The sequence below is a fragment of the Larus michahellis genome, chromosome 3 (genome assembly GCF_964199755.1).
Source record: "Larus michahellis chromosome 3, bLarMic1.1, whole genome shotgun sequence".
In the NCBI taxonomy this organism is placed as follows: Eukaryota; Metazoa; Chordata; class Aves; order Charadriiformes; family Laridae; genus Larus; species Larus michahellis.
In genome coordinates this window covers 13,624,704-13,637,357 of record NC_133898.1, presented here as the reverse complement: position 1 = coordinate 13,637,357, position 12,654 = coordinate 13,624,704, and the positions used below count along the sequence as shown (strand labels likewise).

The 12,654-nt window shown below is 58.7% G+C and overlaps 1 protein-coding gene across 1 annotated transcript; it reads right to left on the bottom strand.

Annotated features, from left to right (window-relative positions):
- Nucleotides 1-4,094: 4,094 nt before the first annotated feature.
- NKX2-2 (NK2 homeobox 2) lies at nt 4,095-12,332 on the bottom strand. The gene is made up of 3 exons (XM_074578198.1): nt 12,080-12,332; nt 5,181-5,956; nt 4,095-4,870 (listed from the first exon to the last, which is right to left on the bottom strand). Exons 2-3 carry the CDS (start codon nt 5,437-5,439, stop codon nt 4,311-4,313), a joined length of 819 nt encoding a protein of 272 aa, XP_074434299.1. The 5' UTR covers nt 5,440-5,956; nt 12,080-12,332; the 3' UTR covers nt 4,095-4,310.
- Between the last annotated feature and the right edge of the window lie 322 nt (nt 12,333-12,654).

The window sequence follows — 12,654 nt, the reverse complement described above, 5'->3', positions numbered from 1 at the left end:
CCCCCTGTGTCCCCCCGCAGCCCTTCCCCACCGGCCCCTTAATGAACACCGCCGAGAATTGCCCTTATACTTTGTAAATATTGGATTAGCTTTTCATTGACCGGCTCTCTTGAAAAGACCCGAAAAATCCACACCGGTTCCAAACTAAGCCAAACAGTCAATAGGTGACGAAAGTAAGTTATTTCCAGGGCTTAACGGGGCTTCCAGCTCATTATCAGGGTATCTATCTGAGGCGCCTCAATAGTTTCTTGCCTACAAGAGGGTGGAGGAAGGAGAAAAGGGGGGAAAAAAATGGGGGGGGGGGAGGAAGGAAAGGGAGAGGAACCCCAGGAGCGGGGCGAAGAGGGGCCTGAAGGCCGCGCTCAGCTTCTCACCCGCCCCGAGCAAGCGCCCGATTGTGCCCCGAATCGCGATCCGCGGAGCGTGTCGCGATGCAAAGGTGACGGGTGACTCTCGCAGCGCCCGGCGCGGGAGAGGGGCTCACCGGGGAAGGGGGAGCACCGGCGGCGGGGCAAAGTGGGGCGGGCTGCTGCCAAAACTGCAGGCAGAATGGGGGTCGGGGGGGGGGAGTGCCGGAGGTGCCGGGCCCCCAGGTGAAGGCTCATCCCTGCGCTGCGGGCCCGCTCCCACCCCGGATCAATTCCGGGTAACAGCAACGCCCCCCCGCGCAGCTCTGCGCATCCCTCCGCCTCTGCCTGGGGTGCTGAAAATGCCAAGGAGGGCTGGCGTGTGGGGGGGTTCCCGTCCTTTTTTTTTTTCCTTTTTCTTGTTTCTTTTTCCGTTTTTCTTTTTTTTTTCTTTCTTCTTTCTTCTTTTTTCTTTCTTCTTATTAATTTCTTCTTTCTTCTTTCTTTTTTCTTTTTTCTTTTGTCTTTTTTCCTTCTTTTTTCTTCTTTTTCTTTACGTTTTTACTATTTTCTTTATCCTTTTACTATTTTCTTTTTTTTCCCTTTTTTTCCATTTCATTTTTTTAATTTTTTTTTTCCTTTTTTTTTTTTTCTCTCCCCCCCCCCCCCCCCCCACCTCCCCGGCCCTTTCTCTCTCTCCCTTTCTGCTTCTGACGGCCTGCCTTGCACAACGAGGAGCTACGACAAGAAAGAGCCGTTTCTCCGGGGGAGAAGCGGGACGTGCCAGCCCGCCGCGCGGTACGGCCGGGCCGCGCAGGGAGGCAGCCTGCATAACATTACCGGCCCTGAATGCAGCCTTGTTCTGCTGCCCTCCGCGCAGCGCGGCCAGCGCGGCCAGCCCAGCTCCGCTGGCGGGCTGGAGGCGCAGGAGCGGGCATCGCCTTGTGTTTTACGGGGGAGATGCGCTTGGGTCTTGGGGGGCGGGCGGAGGCGGGGGGGGGCAGTCTAATTTCCTGTGAAATGAGAGAGAAACTTGTCAGCGGGAACTGGGAGAAGAGGAGGGCCTCTGTTAGTCTTCAAAGAGAGAGGGAGAGAGAGGAGAGAGGGAGAGAAAGAGAGAGGGACTCTTTTTCCTTTTTTCCCCCCCCACCCTTTTTTTTTTTTTTTTTTTCCAGAATAGATATAGCACGAATTTTTAATTCGTCTTCCTTTCACAGACAACAATGCTGGTTTTGAAAGCTGGGCACAATTTGGGTTTTGTGAGGGGTCCCCCGGCCCAGCTGGCCATATGGGATACAACATGTAGAACATGCCTAACAATGAGCACGAGTGACAGCCCTAACAAAACGCAAAGGACACTGCTCCCTGACTCCGGGATGGACTGCCTCCCGTAAATGAATTGAATAGCCCTAAAAAGAGGAAAGGGGGGCGGCGGGGGGGGGTGAGAAGAAGGGAGGGAAGGCACAGGGAGGGGGCCCACCCCCCCAAACTGTCTCTCCTTTTTTTCTCCCCCCCCCCCCCAACCCCCCAACCCCCGGCCCGGCCCAGCCCTGGCTGCCTTTGCCTCCGTCTCTTTAATATGCACGCCTCTAACATGCTCACCTCCCTGCCTTCCCCATTGTGCTGTTTTGTGAAGTCTACTGTATATTGTGCAAAGATAGACTGCCCGGAGCTGGTCCGGCAGCATGGGAGATATAAGGCCACGGAGGTTAGGGCCACACAACTGGTTTTATAGACTTAGCAGAGCCTGGGGGGAAAAAGGGAAAAAGAAAAAAAAGAAAAAAAAAAAAAGAAGAAGAAAAAAGTGACCATTTTCCTTCTCTCCCGCTCCTGGCTGGCTCGCTGGGGAGGGAAAACCTGGTTCCCCCCGCGACTGGGGTGCGGGTCCAGGACCCCGGCGGAGCCTCCCCGGTCCGGAAAGCCGGCTCCTGCGCCTGCTTAGCCGCCTGTCCCCCGCTGAACAAGCCGGGGCTGCTCCGCCGGTGCGCAAGCAGGTTACCGGCGCCGTCCCCGCCGCGAAGCCGAGCAGCTCCTCGGCCTCGGGTGGCTTGGATTCAGGGTTCGCCCGGCGGGGAGGCGAGGGGAAGGAGGAACAACAAAAGAGGGAAAAAAAGAAAAAAAAAAAAAAAAGAGGAAAAGGGAAAAAAAAACAAACATCAACAACAGCCCGGGCGCGCAGGCTGCGCCCGGGGCTTTGGGGCCGGCGGAGGCTGCGCCGGGGCACGGCCGGTTTGGGGTGCTGAGAGCCGGTACCGACCGTGTCTTTGCTTTGGGCGTTGGACGGAACCGGCGCGGCTCAGTCCTGCTCAGCCCGGCGGGAAGGGGCAGGCGCTGCCCCGTTACACCGGGAAGCCACCCCCCCCCTCCACTTTTTTTTCTTTTAAGCACCTTTACCATCCTAAAACGGCAGGGCAAGGCAAGGAGGCACACAGCTGTGCCCAAACCTGCTCCGAGTTGGGGCTGCGCCTGCCCCAAACCGGCCGTAACTTCACCGGGGCCGGGCTCGGTCCCCGCTTCACCCCGGCTGAGCCGCCCAGCTCCGCCTCGCCTCTCTCTTCTCCCTTATTCCCCCCCCCCCCTTTTTTTTTCTGGGGGGGGTGCCCCAGGTGTTAACCCTTTCCCCCGACCTGCCTGAGCCGCCGGGGCTTCCCCGAGGGCTGCACCCGAAGTTTCCGCGCTCCCGCCCCCCCCGTCCCCCCGCGCAAACAGCCCCCAGCCCGGGGAGGGGGCGTTGAGGTGATGCTGGTACCCAAAACTCGGCAACCGGAGGACCTCAGCTGCACGGGGGACACTGGGGTGTATAAAAGCACAATCCCAAATATAAAATAATTCTTCCCCCCGCCCCTCTTTTTTTGCCAGCTCCGGGTGTCGGAGGAGTCGGGCTGAAGCTGACTGCTCCGAAAAAAACCCGCTTTCCCACGAAAAAAGAGGTTTCGGGCGCGGGGGCGGCGGGCGGGGAGGGGGGGTGGGACACGACCTGTTCGGCCGTGTCTCCGCCCCACCTCCCCACGCCGGGCCGAGCCCCCCGAAATGCCGCTGGGGGATGCAGGGAGCGGCCGCGGGCGCCGGCCACACCGAGAAGTCGAACAAAACCGGTTCCTCGTTGTTAGCGGTTCCTTCTCTTATTATTTTTTTTTTTCTCCCCTCGAAACACAGCTTTTTAAAAATTAAAATTCTTCTCAAAATATCGAAAGCCTGGGTTTGTGCACAATGGGTCCGCGTTCCTGCGGCTGCGGGCAGAGAGGGTTTAACCCGCGTTTCTTTTTCCTCTGCTCGTGGTTACTGGGGAATAGTTGTACGCGAACCCCAAGTAAGATAAAAACAAAATGAACGCCCTGGCTGCTACTCAGGGCAGCGATAATCACAACGAGATATAAAAATACGGCCGCTAATAGTTGTCGGGGGTTACAGGCGACCGAAAATCGTCCTAAGAACGGGAAGCGATCGAGGTCTCCGTGTTGGGGTACGGCGGCCGCGCTCCGGGGGCGCACGCACCTGCCTCACAAAACCACAGGAGCAGCGGGGGGGATTTTATTCTTTATTTTTTTTTTTTTAATTGTGACGATTTACCCCCCCCCCTTTTTTTATTTTAGTTGTAGGTAGACAGGACCACTCTGAATGGCGCAAAAATTTCTGTAAACAATGACGCACAAAAACACCTCCCCTCCCTTCCCCCCCCGCCCCCCCCCCCGAAATGAAACCGAGACCCCCCCAAAAATGGAGGGGAAAAGAAACGGGAGAGGGAAAAAAACATAATAATAATAATAATAGCAATAATAATAATAATAATAATAGCGTTTCCCTCTCCATTCCTTCCCCCGCAGTTTTGATTTTATTTTTGGAGCATCAGTCTGTCTCTTTCTCTCTCTTTCTTTATTATTTTTGTTTTTCCTCCTTTTGTGTGTGTGTGTGTGTGTGTGTGTATGTGTGTGTGGGTAGTGTGTGCGCTCTCCCCTCCAGCCTTCACCAAGTCCATTGCTGAGCTTGTACCAAATGGTGTGCTGTGGGGTACTGGGGGTTGCTGGTAGCGCTGTACTGGGCGTTGTATTGCATATGCTGTAGAGACTGGGCGCTATAGGCGGAGAAGGGGATTCCCGTCTGGAAAGTCGCGGCTGCCAAGTCCTGAGCTTTGAGCGTGTGGCAGGGCTTGCCGTCCCTGACTAAGACCGGCACGGCCACCCGCCGCGGGGAGGGAAGAGGAGTCACTTCCATACCTTTTTCGGCCCGGGCCCTCTTCATCTTGTAGCGATGGTTCTGGAACCAGATCTTCACCTGGGTGGGGGTGAGGCGGATCAGGCTGGCCAGGTGCTCCCGCTCCGGCGCCGACAGGTACCGCTGCTGCCGGAACCGCCGCTCCAGCTCGTAGGTCTGCGCCTTGGAGAAGAGCACCCTCCTCTTCCTCTTCTTCCCCGCGTCCCCGCCGCCCGACGCCTCCTTCTCGTTGTCGGGCGACTCGTCGGCCGACGGCTCCGGCGACTTGCCGGAGGGGTCCTGGCCACCGCCGCCGGCCGTTAGCCCGTGCACTGCGGAGAGTCCCGTTAGCGGGGGGGGGGGGCGGGGGGGGGAGGGGGGGCTCCGCGCTGCGCAACCCCTGCCGCCCCCCGCATCCCTCCCGCCGATCCCGCATCTTTCCCGCTGACCCCGCATCCCTCCCGCCGCCCGGCCGCTCCTCCGCCGTAGAGAAGGGATGGATGGAGGCACCGGCCCGGGGCTCAGCCACCCGCGGCGAACGGTAGCCCACCCCCCTCGCCCCGCCGCCCCAGGGAAGCCCCCGCGGGCGCGGAGCCGCTCGCTGCCCCGTCCCCGTCCCCGTCCCCGCTGTGCGGTACTCACGGGAGTATTGGATGCCCTCGGCGCTCGCCAGCCAACGCGTGTAGGGATTATCGCTATTATCATAGAAAGGGTTCTTCAAAGGCAGCGTCTGAACAGTGTCCAAGGGGGTTTGTCCCAAAACTCCCGCTTTCTTGGGTGGCTCCGGCGCCTCGCTCTCTTCCTCGCCGCCCTCCGCGGCGGAGCCGTCCTCATCGTTGGTGTCAGGGAGGTCCAAAATGTCCTTCACCGAAAAGCCCGTCTTTGTGTTGGTCAGAGACATGGTCCGGCCAAATTTAGGCGAGGAAAGTTGGAGGAGCGGCTCCGCCGATCCGCCGTGTCACGGGCGCACACGCACACGCGGAGCGGCGGCGGCAGCACCGCACACGCACACGGCAGCCGGGGGCGGCGGCACGCGTGGAGGAGGGAAAAAAAAAAAAAAAAAGAAGAAGAAAGAATAATACGGATTTATAGAAAAATAACCGAAGGGTTTTGTGCAAAAGAAGAAGCGGAGCCCCGGCCGCAGCGGTGGATCTCTGCGGCGATGGTTTCTACGGGCTTGCTCTGCCACGGGGGAAATTCAGAGAGCGGGAGCAGCAGCTGGCTTCGGAAATAGTTTGTAACTCCAGGGGAAAGGGGGACAGACACGCCAAAAAAAAAAAAAAAAAAAAAAAGGAAAAAAAAAAAAAAGATCACTTCTGGATCTTGCTTAAACACCCCGAACCCGTGCCTGCCGCTTGAAAAACCCGAGCCATTGCTGGAGCGAACAGTCCATATAAGGCTGGTCCCCACACATGAACCTGCCGAGAGGAGGGAGAAAAAAAATACATTAAACCCGGGAAAGGTTGGCCACGTGTGGGCGGGTCTTGGAAGTCAAGTGGATGAAGACAGTGTTTGCAGATGTGAAATTGCGGGTTTTGGGCGAGCTCCGAGCTTCCACCATTGGTGATGAGTGGTATAACGTGTCAGTTAATTACCGGCGTGGGGAGGGCCCTTCCGCGGGTGTGTGTGTGTGTCAGCGAGAGAGGGAGGGTGTGATTTTCTTTTTTTTAAACACAGTATTTACATACAAAGAGCCTCGCACACCAGCCCGATATTCCGCACGCTCCAAAGTGTGTTTTCCACCGATTGCCTTGAAAAGCAGGGAGGGGAAAAAAAAATTGGAGAGGGGGGGCGAGCGATAAGGAGCGAGGGAAGCTGGGTGCGCGATTTCCCACCCCTCCCGCGCGGGCTGAGCGCCCACGCAAACCCGGTGGCAGCGCTTTTTTTTTTTTTTTTCTTTTTTTTTTTTTTTTTTTTTTGCGCGGGGACGCGCTCAGAGCCCGCGCGGGACCGAAACGAGAGGCGGCTCAGATGGCAAGAGACCAACTTATCTAAACTGCCTAGGTCAATATTTTGGTTGAGGCTTAGGGATGAACGCTGGAAATTAAACAGCAAGTAATTGATTCTAGTTTGCTCCGAAATTAACCGAACTGGCAAAATGCGATCGTCAGTCACGACCCGGCGAGATCCGGGAGGTGATTACTTGGGGGGGGGGGGGGGGGGGGGGGGCTTTATTTGAAGAGGTCTCATTGATTTTGCCTCCTTCTTCCAGGGGAATAAAACCCAGACCGCTTGGTTAATTTAATGGGCTGTAGCCCAATGGACTTTCAAATTGGACTGAATTCATTTTTTCCTTTTCCCCTTATTTTCCAGGACCTGGGGAAGGAGGGGGATAAAGAAGGGGTTGCTTTCCAAAGGGCGTTTTGGAAGGCCGTATCTCCAGGTGTCACACGCGCACACAGCGCCGGCAGCCGCGGAGCCCCGCAGCATCCGCGGACGCGGGTGACGACGGAAAGGCGCGGAGCAGAGGCTCCCCCTGCCCGGCCCGAGGCTGCAGACCGTCCCCCTTCCCAGCTTCTTCCCTCTCTATCTGTCTGCCGCTAACTTTTATTTTCATTTTCCTTCATCCTGCCCTTTCCTGCACCCGCCGAGGACCCTTGGCCGTGCGTACCCTCGCCGGGCATGGCCCGGACGTTTTCCTTCCCTTTCCCCTTCCTTTTCCTTTTCCCTTTCCCTTTCCGAAGCGCCTCGCAGCCGGACCCCGGCCCGGGACGGGCTTGTACTCGGGCATGATGATGGTGTGCGGGGTGGGGGGGGCTACAATCTGGGAAGGGGCTTCTCACCACCACCTTTATTTCTGGGAAAGAAAAGTTGGCCGAGTTTCTCTTCCAGGAGGCAGGAGCGGGAATGGTGCTGCTGGTGGTGGGAAGGGGAGGAAGACGGTCCCTCAGACATCCTCCTGTTTGCCGATCAATGTGTTCGCACCTTCCCCTCCTCTCCCTCCGCGCTCCCCTCATCTTTCCTCCCCCAGCCCCCACCCTGCCTCCCATAAAGTATGTGATGTGGCTGACAATGCCCAGGGATTTCCCCCCCCCCCCCTTTTTTTTTTTTTTTTTTTTTTTTAAGCGAGCCCCTGAGCACATCCTGGGTGGTCGGACCCGCGCAAACACAAATACAACCCTATGGCTAAGCTGGAAACAATGTCCGCAATGTAGACAAATGTCCGGCTTCTGTTGGAACCCTTTGTCTCGGCGCAGTTTTTGCATTTATTTCAGTGGCGAAATAATACGTGATTGACGCCCTCTTTCAATGTGTCCTAACTGTTGGGAATAAATCTGAGGTTGTTCCTAGTTGTCATGGTATTCAACCGCACTCAATGGCTATCTCTTCATCCATTTCGGAGTCCTTCCTCGATATGGAGGGAACCACTCGGGCGGGCGCTCCCCCGCTCCGCTCCCCTTTCCCCGGCGGGAGGGGCTTGAGACACGCACCAGGCAGAGAGCTTTAATTTCCAGCAAATCTCGGCCTTATCGATTGATTTATTGCCCGCCCCCCCACCTACCTCCTACCCCCCCCAGCTCCGCCGCGGCTCGACCTGCCCGGAGCGGGGGAGGCGGCGGCGTTTCGCTCGCATGGGGCAGGATGGGGTTTTAATTCCTTCCCGAGGGGGAAAAAAATAGACGGAATAAAAACGACAATCGCGACAGCGGCAGGAGGACCGTACAACGTCCCGAAATAAAGAAGCCAAGCCGAGGAAGGACGGGCAGAGCACCTCCGGGGCGGCGGAGCTGGCGGCCCGTTCCGTTCGGGCAGCTCCGCTCCTCGGGCCGGGGTGTGAAGGGACGGACGTTAAATAATAATAATAATAATAATAATAATAATAATAATAATAATAATAATAATAATACAACCCCACACGAACCCAAACAGACGCGCAAATGCCACAACACGGGCAGAACGTCCTGCAAACCCCTCGCAAGGTGGGGCCCGACGGGGCGGCGGGAGCGGGGGCTGCCCACGGGAGGAGGCCGGGCCGTGAAGACGGACACGGCCCCGGGGGTCGCCGCGGGCCGGCCACAATGGTGGACACACAAAGCCCCACGCCTCCCCGCGGCCCTGCAGCGCGGGGTGGGTGAGCTGTCCCACGCGCGGGCAACGCTGCGGGGCGAGACCCCTCTCCCTCCGGGCCGCCATGACGTCACCGGCGGGGGGGTGACGTGAGAGCCGCTCCGGCCCTTTGACGTCAGGTGGGGTCGCAGGGCTGGGACGCAGCCTGTGCCCAGAGCAGCGCTGCCTGGGAGGGGGAAAACCCGACGGCAGCCCGGTGACTATCGTGACAGAGCCGGGGGGTGCTCCCCGCCACCCTTTGTGCTTTTCCCCCTGCTGTGTCCCTCTTAAAGAGCCTGCCAGGGGTGGTCCCCAGCCCGCTGCCCCTGGGGGCTCGCCCGGGGCGGGGGGGTTATTTGCACAAGCCCACGGGCGGCCGGCGGCGCGGTGCGTGTACACAGGCTGAGTGGATGCACTTCAGGAGAAGTGCCTCTGCTAGCGGGGGAGTGTTTACCTGTTTACTTTCACAGGTAGCTCAAACACCCGCCATTCGCCTCCGCTCCCTCTCCCTTGTTTATCCCCCCCCGCCGCCCCCCCCCAGCATCTGCCTGGGGAGCGCCCCCCTACACCCCACGGGCGGTGGGTGTTGATTTTAGCGGCGTTAAAGCTTTTTTTTTTTTCTTAAGAGGGAGGAAGAGACACTCGGTGGGGGACAGGAGAGGGAAAGAGCCCTTCTGAGCGGCTCTCCGCGGCTGCGGTGCCCGGCAAGGCAGGCGGAGCGGGGTTTCCCCACGCCACGGGCGGGCCGTGGGTCGTGTTTTTACGCGGCGCGGTGCCTCGTTTCTCCCCTCAAGAGTTTCTCCTCCGGCCGGCGGCCCGAACGCTCCCGCTCCCCGCAAGGCGCCGGGTCTCTCCCTCTGTTTTAAGCCCCCGACTTCATTTCCTTCTCTGTCGAGCGATATCATATACATATATCATAGATAATAATACAATCTATTTATATAAAATGAATAAAAGGGTGTTTGGCGGGAGCCTTCCACTGCTTCCCCCCTCCCAGCGCGGTTTGCTCGCCCTGACCTCTAACCCATCCCCGCATCGCATCTCCGATAACAGCCGTCAAGTGGATTAGTTTACTGTTTGATTAGACCAAAGGTGCGAGCTATTGTTTTCCCTCGCTCCAGACCACAAATAAATAAACAAGGAGGACTGCACCTTGCCGCTCGGTACGGATTAGCGAAGCCCACACAAAGCCTTTGTTAGGGGGACAGGTTTATTTTACCTTTCAGAATGAGCTACACTTGAAATAAATAGGGAAATGGAAGGGCAGCCCATGCCGCTCCTGCTAATTGTTATTAGGAGCTTCACCTCGGGAGCATCCCCTGTAAGCAACACCCTCTTTGTTTTAAAGTGTGGCAGGGGAAAGGAGAGCCGCGTCTTTACAGAGGACATCTTTTGTTGGTGATAAAATAACTAAACAAACAAACAACAACAAAAAAAAATCAAAACAAAACTGTCGCTTCTAAATATACCTCCCGAGAGCCCCGCACAGAGGGTTTTAAATTGCATTTTTCCCGGGATAAAGCGGTAGCTCCGCAGAGATGCTGCCGGCTCGGCGGCGGCTCCGGCTCGGAGGGGACGCGGCGGCGCCAGGCCGTGGGAAAGGGAGCGGGGACGGGGAACCCACGGCACCGGGTTGCGTCGCACACCGGCATCCTGGCCGGGGGAGGGGGTGTAAAAAAAATCGTATTTCCTCAAATCAGGAGGTACCAGAGCCCGCTGAATCCTCCGTCGCTTTCAAGAACTTAATTGTAACGTGCGGGGCTCGGAGTTTCTGCGGGGTGAAATTCCCGTCTCTTTTCACGGCTGGAAAAATAGCATTAACAAAGGCGTTAAGGATGCTTTGGGGGGAAAGAAAAAAAGAAAAAAAAGAAGGGAAAAACAGTGGGAAGATTCTCCCGTATACAGAAGGGGAGCCGACACCAGCTTTCCCTACCGAGGCTCAAGAGAAAGCCCCTGCCACCCCCAAAATCCCGGCGCCGGCCTGCCTTTCTTCCGCAGACAATTAAATCTTCTCCAGGACATAGGAATCTAAATAAGCTTTCCTATTCTCACGATTACTCTATCTCCTTCCCCCCGAAGCTTCAAAGACGGAGAAATCCTCACTATTCACCGATATTACTTATAAATTTGTAGATCTAGATCTAGCCTGCCCTCCAACCAACCTCCCGAGGTGGCGAATTGTAATAGAAATTGGGATTTTTTCTCCCTCCTCCCTGGGGGCTAACGGGGTTATGTCAGAGCCGGAGGGCACATGTTAGGGCTTTGATAAATGCACTTTAATGAGATCTTTGAAAATATTGCCAATAGTGGCAGAGGCAGTTTGTTAAGGCCATGCGTGCGAGCACAAAGCCGGCAGCCCGCAGCCCCCCGCATCCCGACCCAGTTATTTGTTTGTCTTATTTAATTCCCCCCCCCCCCCCCCCCCGCCTTCCCCGGTGGAAGCTTTAAACCCGGCCCGGGGCCTCCCTTCCCCTTCCACTCTATTATAAACTGTTCTATTTGCCGGGCAAACGTTTCATGCCCCCCCCCCCCCGCCCCCAGCGAGCCCCCCGGCTGTATTCGTTCCCGTCTCTCTCATGATTAAACGTGTCCCAACGCGATTAAGCTTTGTCAGAGATGTTTCTCCTCGGGAAGGAAAATCCGGCCCGTTCCGCCGCGGGCGATGGGAATGCGGGGGATTTATGGCCGAGAGCACTTTCTTATCTGAATTTACTTCTCGCACCCGCACGCACAACACGGAGGGCTTAGCGGGGAGCCCGCGCAGGTAGCTGGTGGGTGCGCGTCGCGAGTGGGGGTGCCGGGGGCGGGTGGTGGGGGGAAAGGGTTGGTCCACGTTAATCCCCCGAGGAAGACTCCGCTGGTCGCACGCCCTGCTCCGGGCGGGGGGGGGCGCGTGTGTCAGGCTCTTTTCGGGAGAAGGGTCCACCCGGGGGGACCCGACCCAAGTACTCGCTCCCGAGTCGGGGCGACACCAGCGGCGTGGGCAAAGCCGGGGAAACGAAGGGAAGAAGTGAAGGAGGGGGGAGCGGGGCGGCGGGCAGCGCCGGGGCCGGGCGGGGGCCGGGGCCATTCCCGGTCCTCTGGCGTACTCTGCCGTCGCAGCCGAGAAGTGTCCCGCCGTCGGGGCAGCGTGGGGGGGGCGGGGGGGGAGTGCCCCCTTCTCTCCCCTCCCCGGGCTGGGCGGCCGGGCGCTCACCGGAGCCAGGGGCGGGCCGGGCCGGCGGAGCCCCGCCGTCGGGGCAGGGGGACGCGCCCCACCTCCCCGCTCCTCCAGCGGCCGCTCAGCATCAACTTCTACCTGCATCCCCCACGGCCCCCAACCCCCCCCCCCCACCCCCCCTCAAGCCCCTTCCCACCTGCTGCTCCCCAAGCCGTCTCTCCGCCGGGTTCCCCCCCCTTTTTTTTACCCCCTCTCCCTCTGCTCTGTCACCGACGCGGACCCTTGCCGCTCGGGGACAACCCGCCGCCCCCCTGCCCACCGCGGCGGGGCTCACCTGGGGCCGGGGGGTCCCACCTGGGGGCCGGGGGTCCCTAGGCGGGCGGGGGCTGAGCGCGGCGGCGGCGGCGGCTCCGCGCCTCTCGCATTGTCTCCGGCGTGTGCAGGGCGGCCGCTCCTTCCTCCGGCTTTACATCGCGCGGTCTGTTTGCTTTCCTCCCCGGCGAGTGACGCCAGGCGAAATACTGGCCATATGTTCAGCGGTAATAAATTGGTTATAAGCGCAAACACGCCGGTTCCTGGATGGCTCTTTTAAGCCTGCCCCGGCCCTGCCGCTGAGCCGGCCCCTCTTCCCCCGGGGGGCAGAGCCCTCCCCCCGGCCCCCCTTCCCCAAAGATGCGGAGAAGCCGCTTTCTGCCGCCGCGGGGACTCCGGCCCCCCCCGCCCCCGGCACCCGGCACTGCCCAAATCCTCCGTCGCCCCCAGCTCCCACCTCGCTTCTTCACACCTCCCTCGCCTCGGGGCAGCCCTCAACTTCCCCCGGCCCAGCCCGGGCTGCTCTTTAACAAGCTCGCCCTCTATAAATCGCTCGGTAGCTAAGACGCTATAAAAACCAAATAGCCAGATGTGGCA

Coding starts and splice junctions, on each gene's coding strand:
- NKX2-2 (XM_074578198.1), bottom strand. CDS start 5,439: ATGTCTCTGACCAACACAAAGACGGGCTTTTCGGTGAAGGACATTTTG. Junction 4,871..5,180: donor CGAGGGCATCCAATACTCCC/GTGAGTACCGCA, acceptor GACTCTCCGCAG/TGCACGGGCTAACGGCCGGC.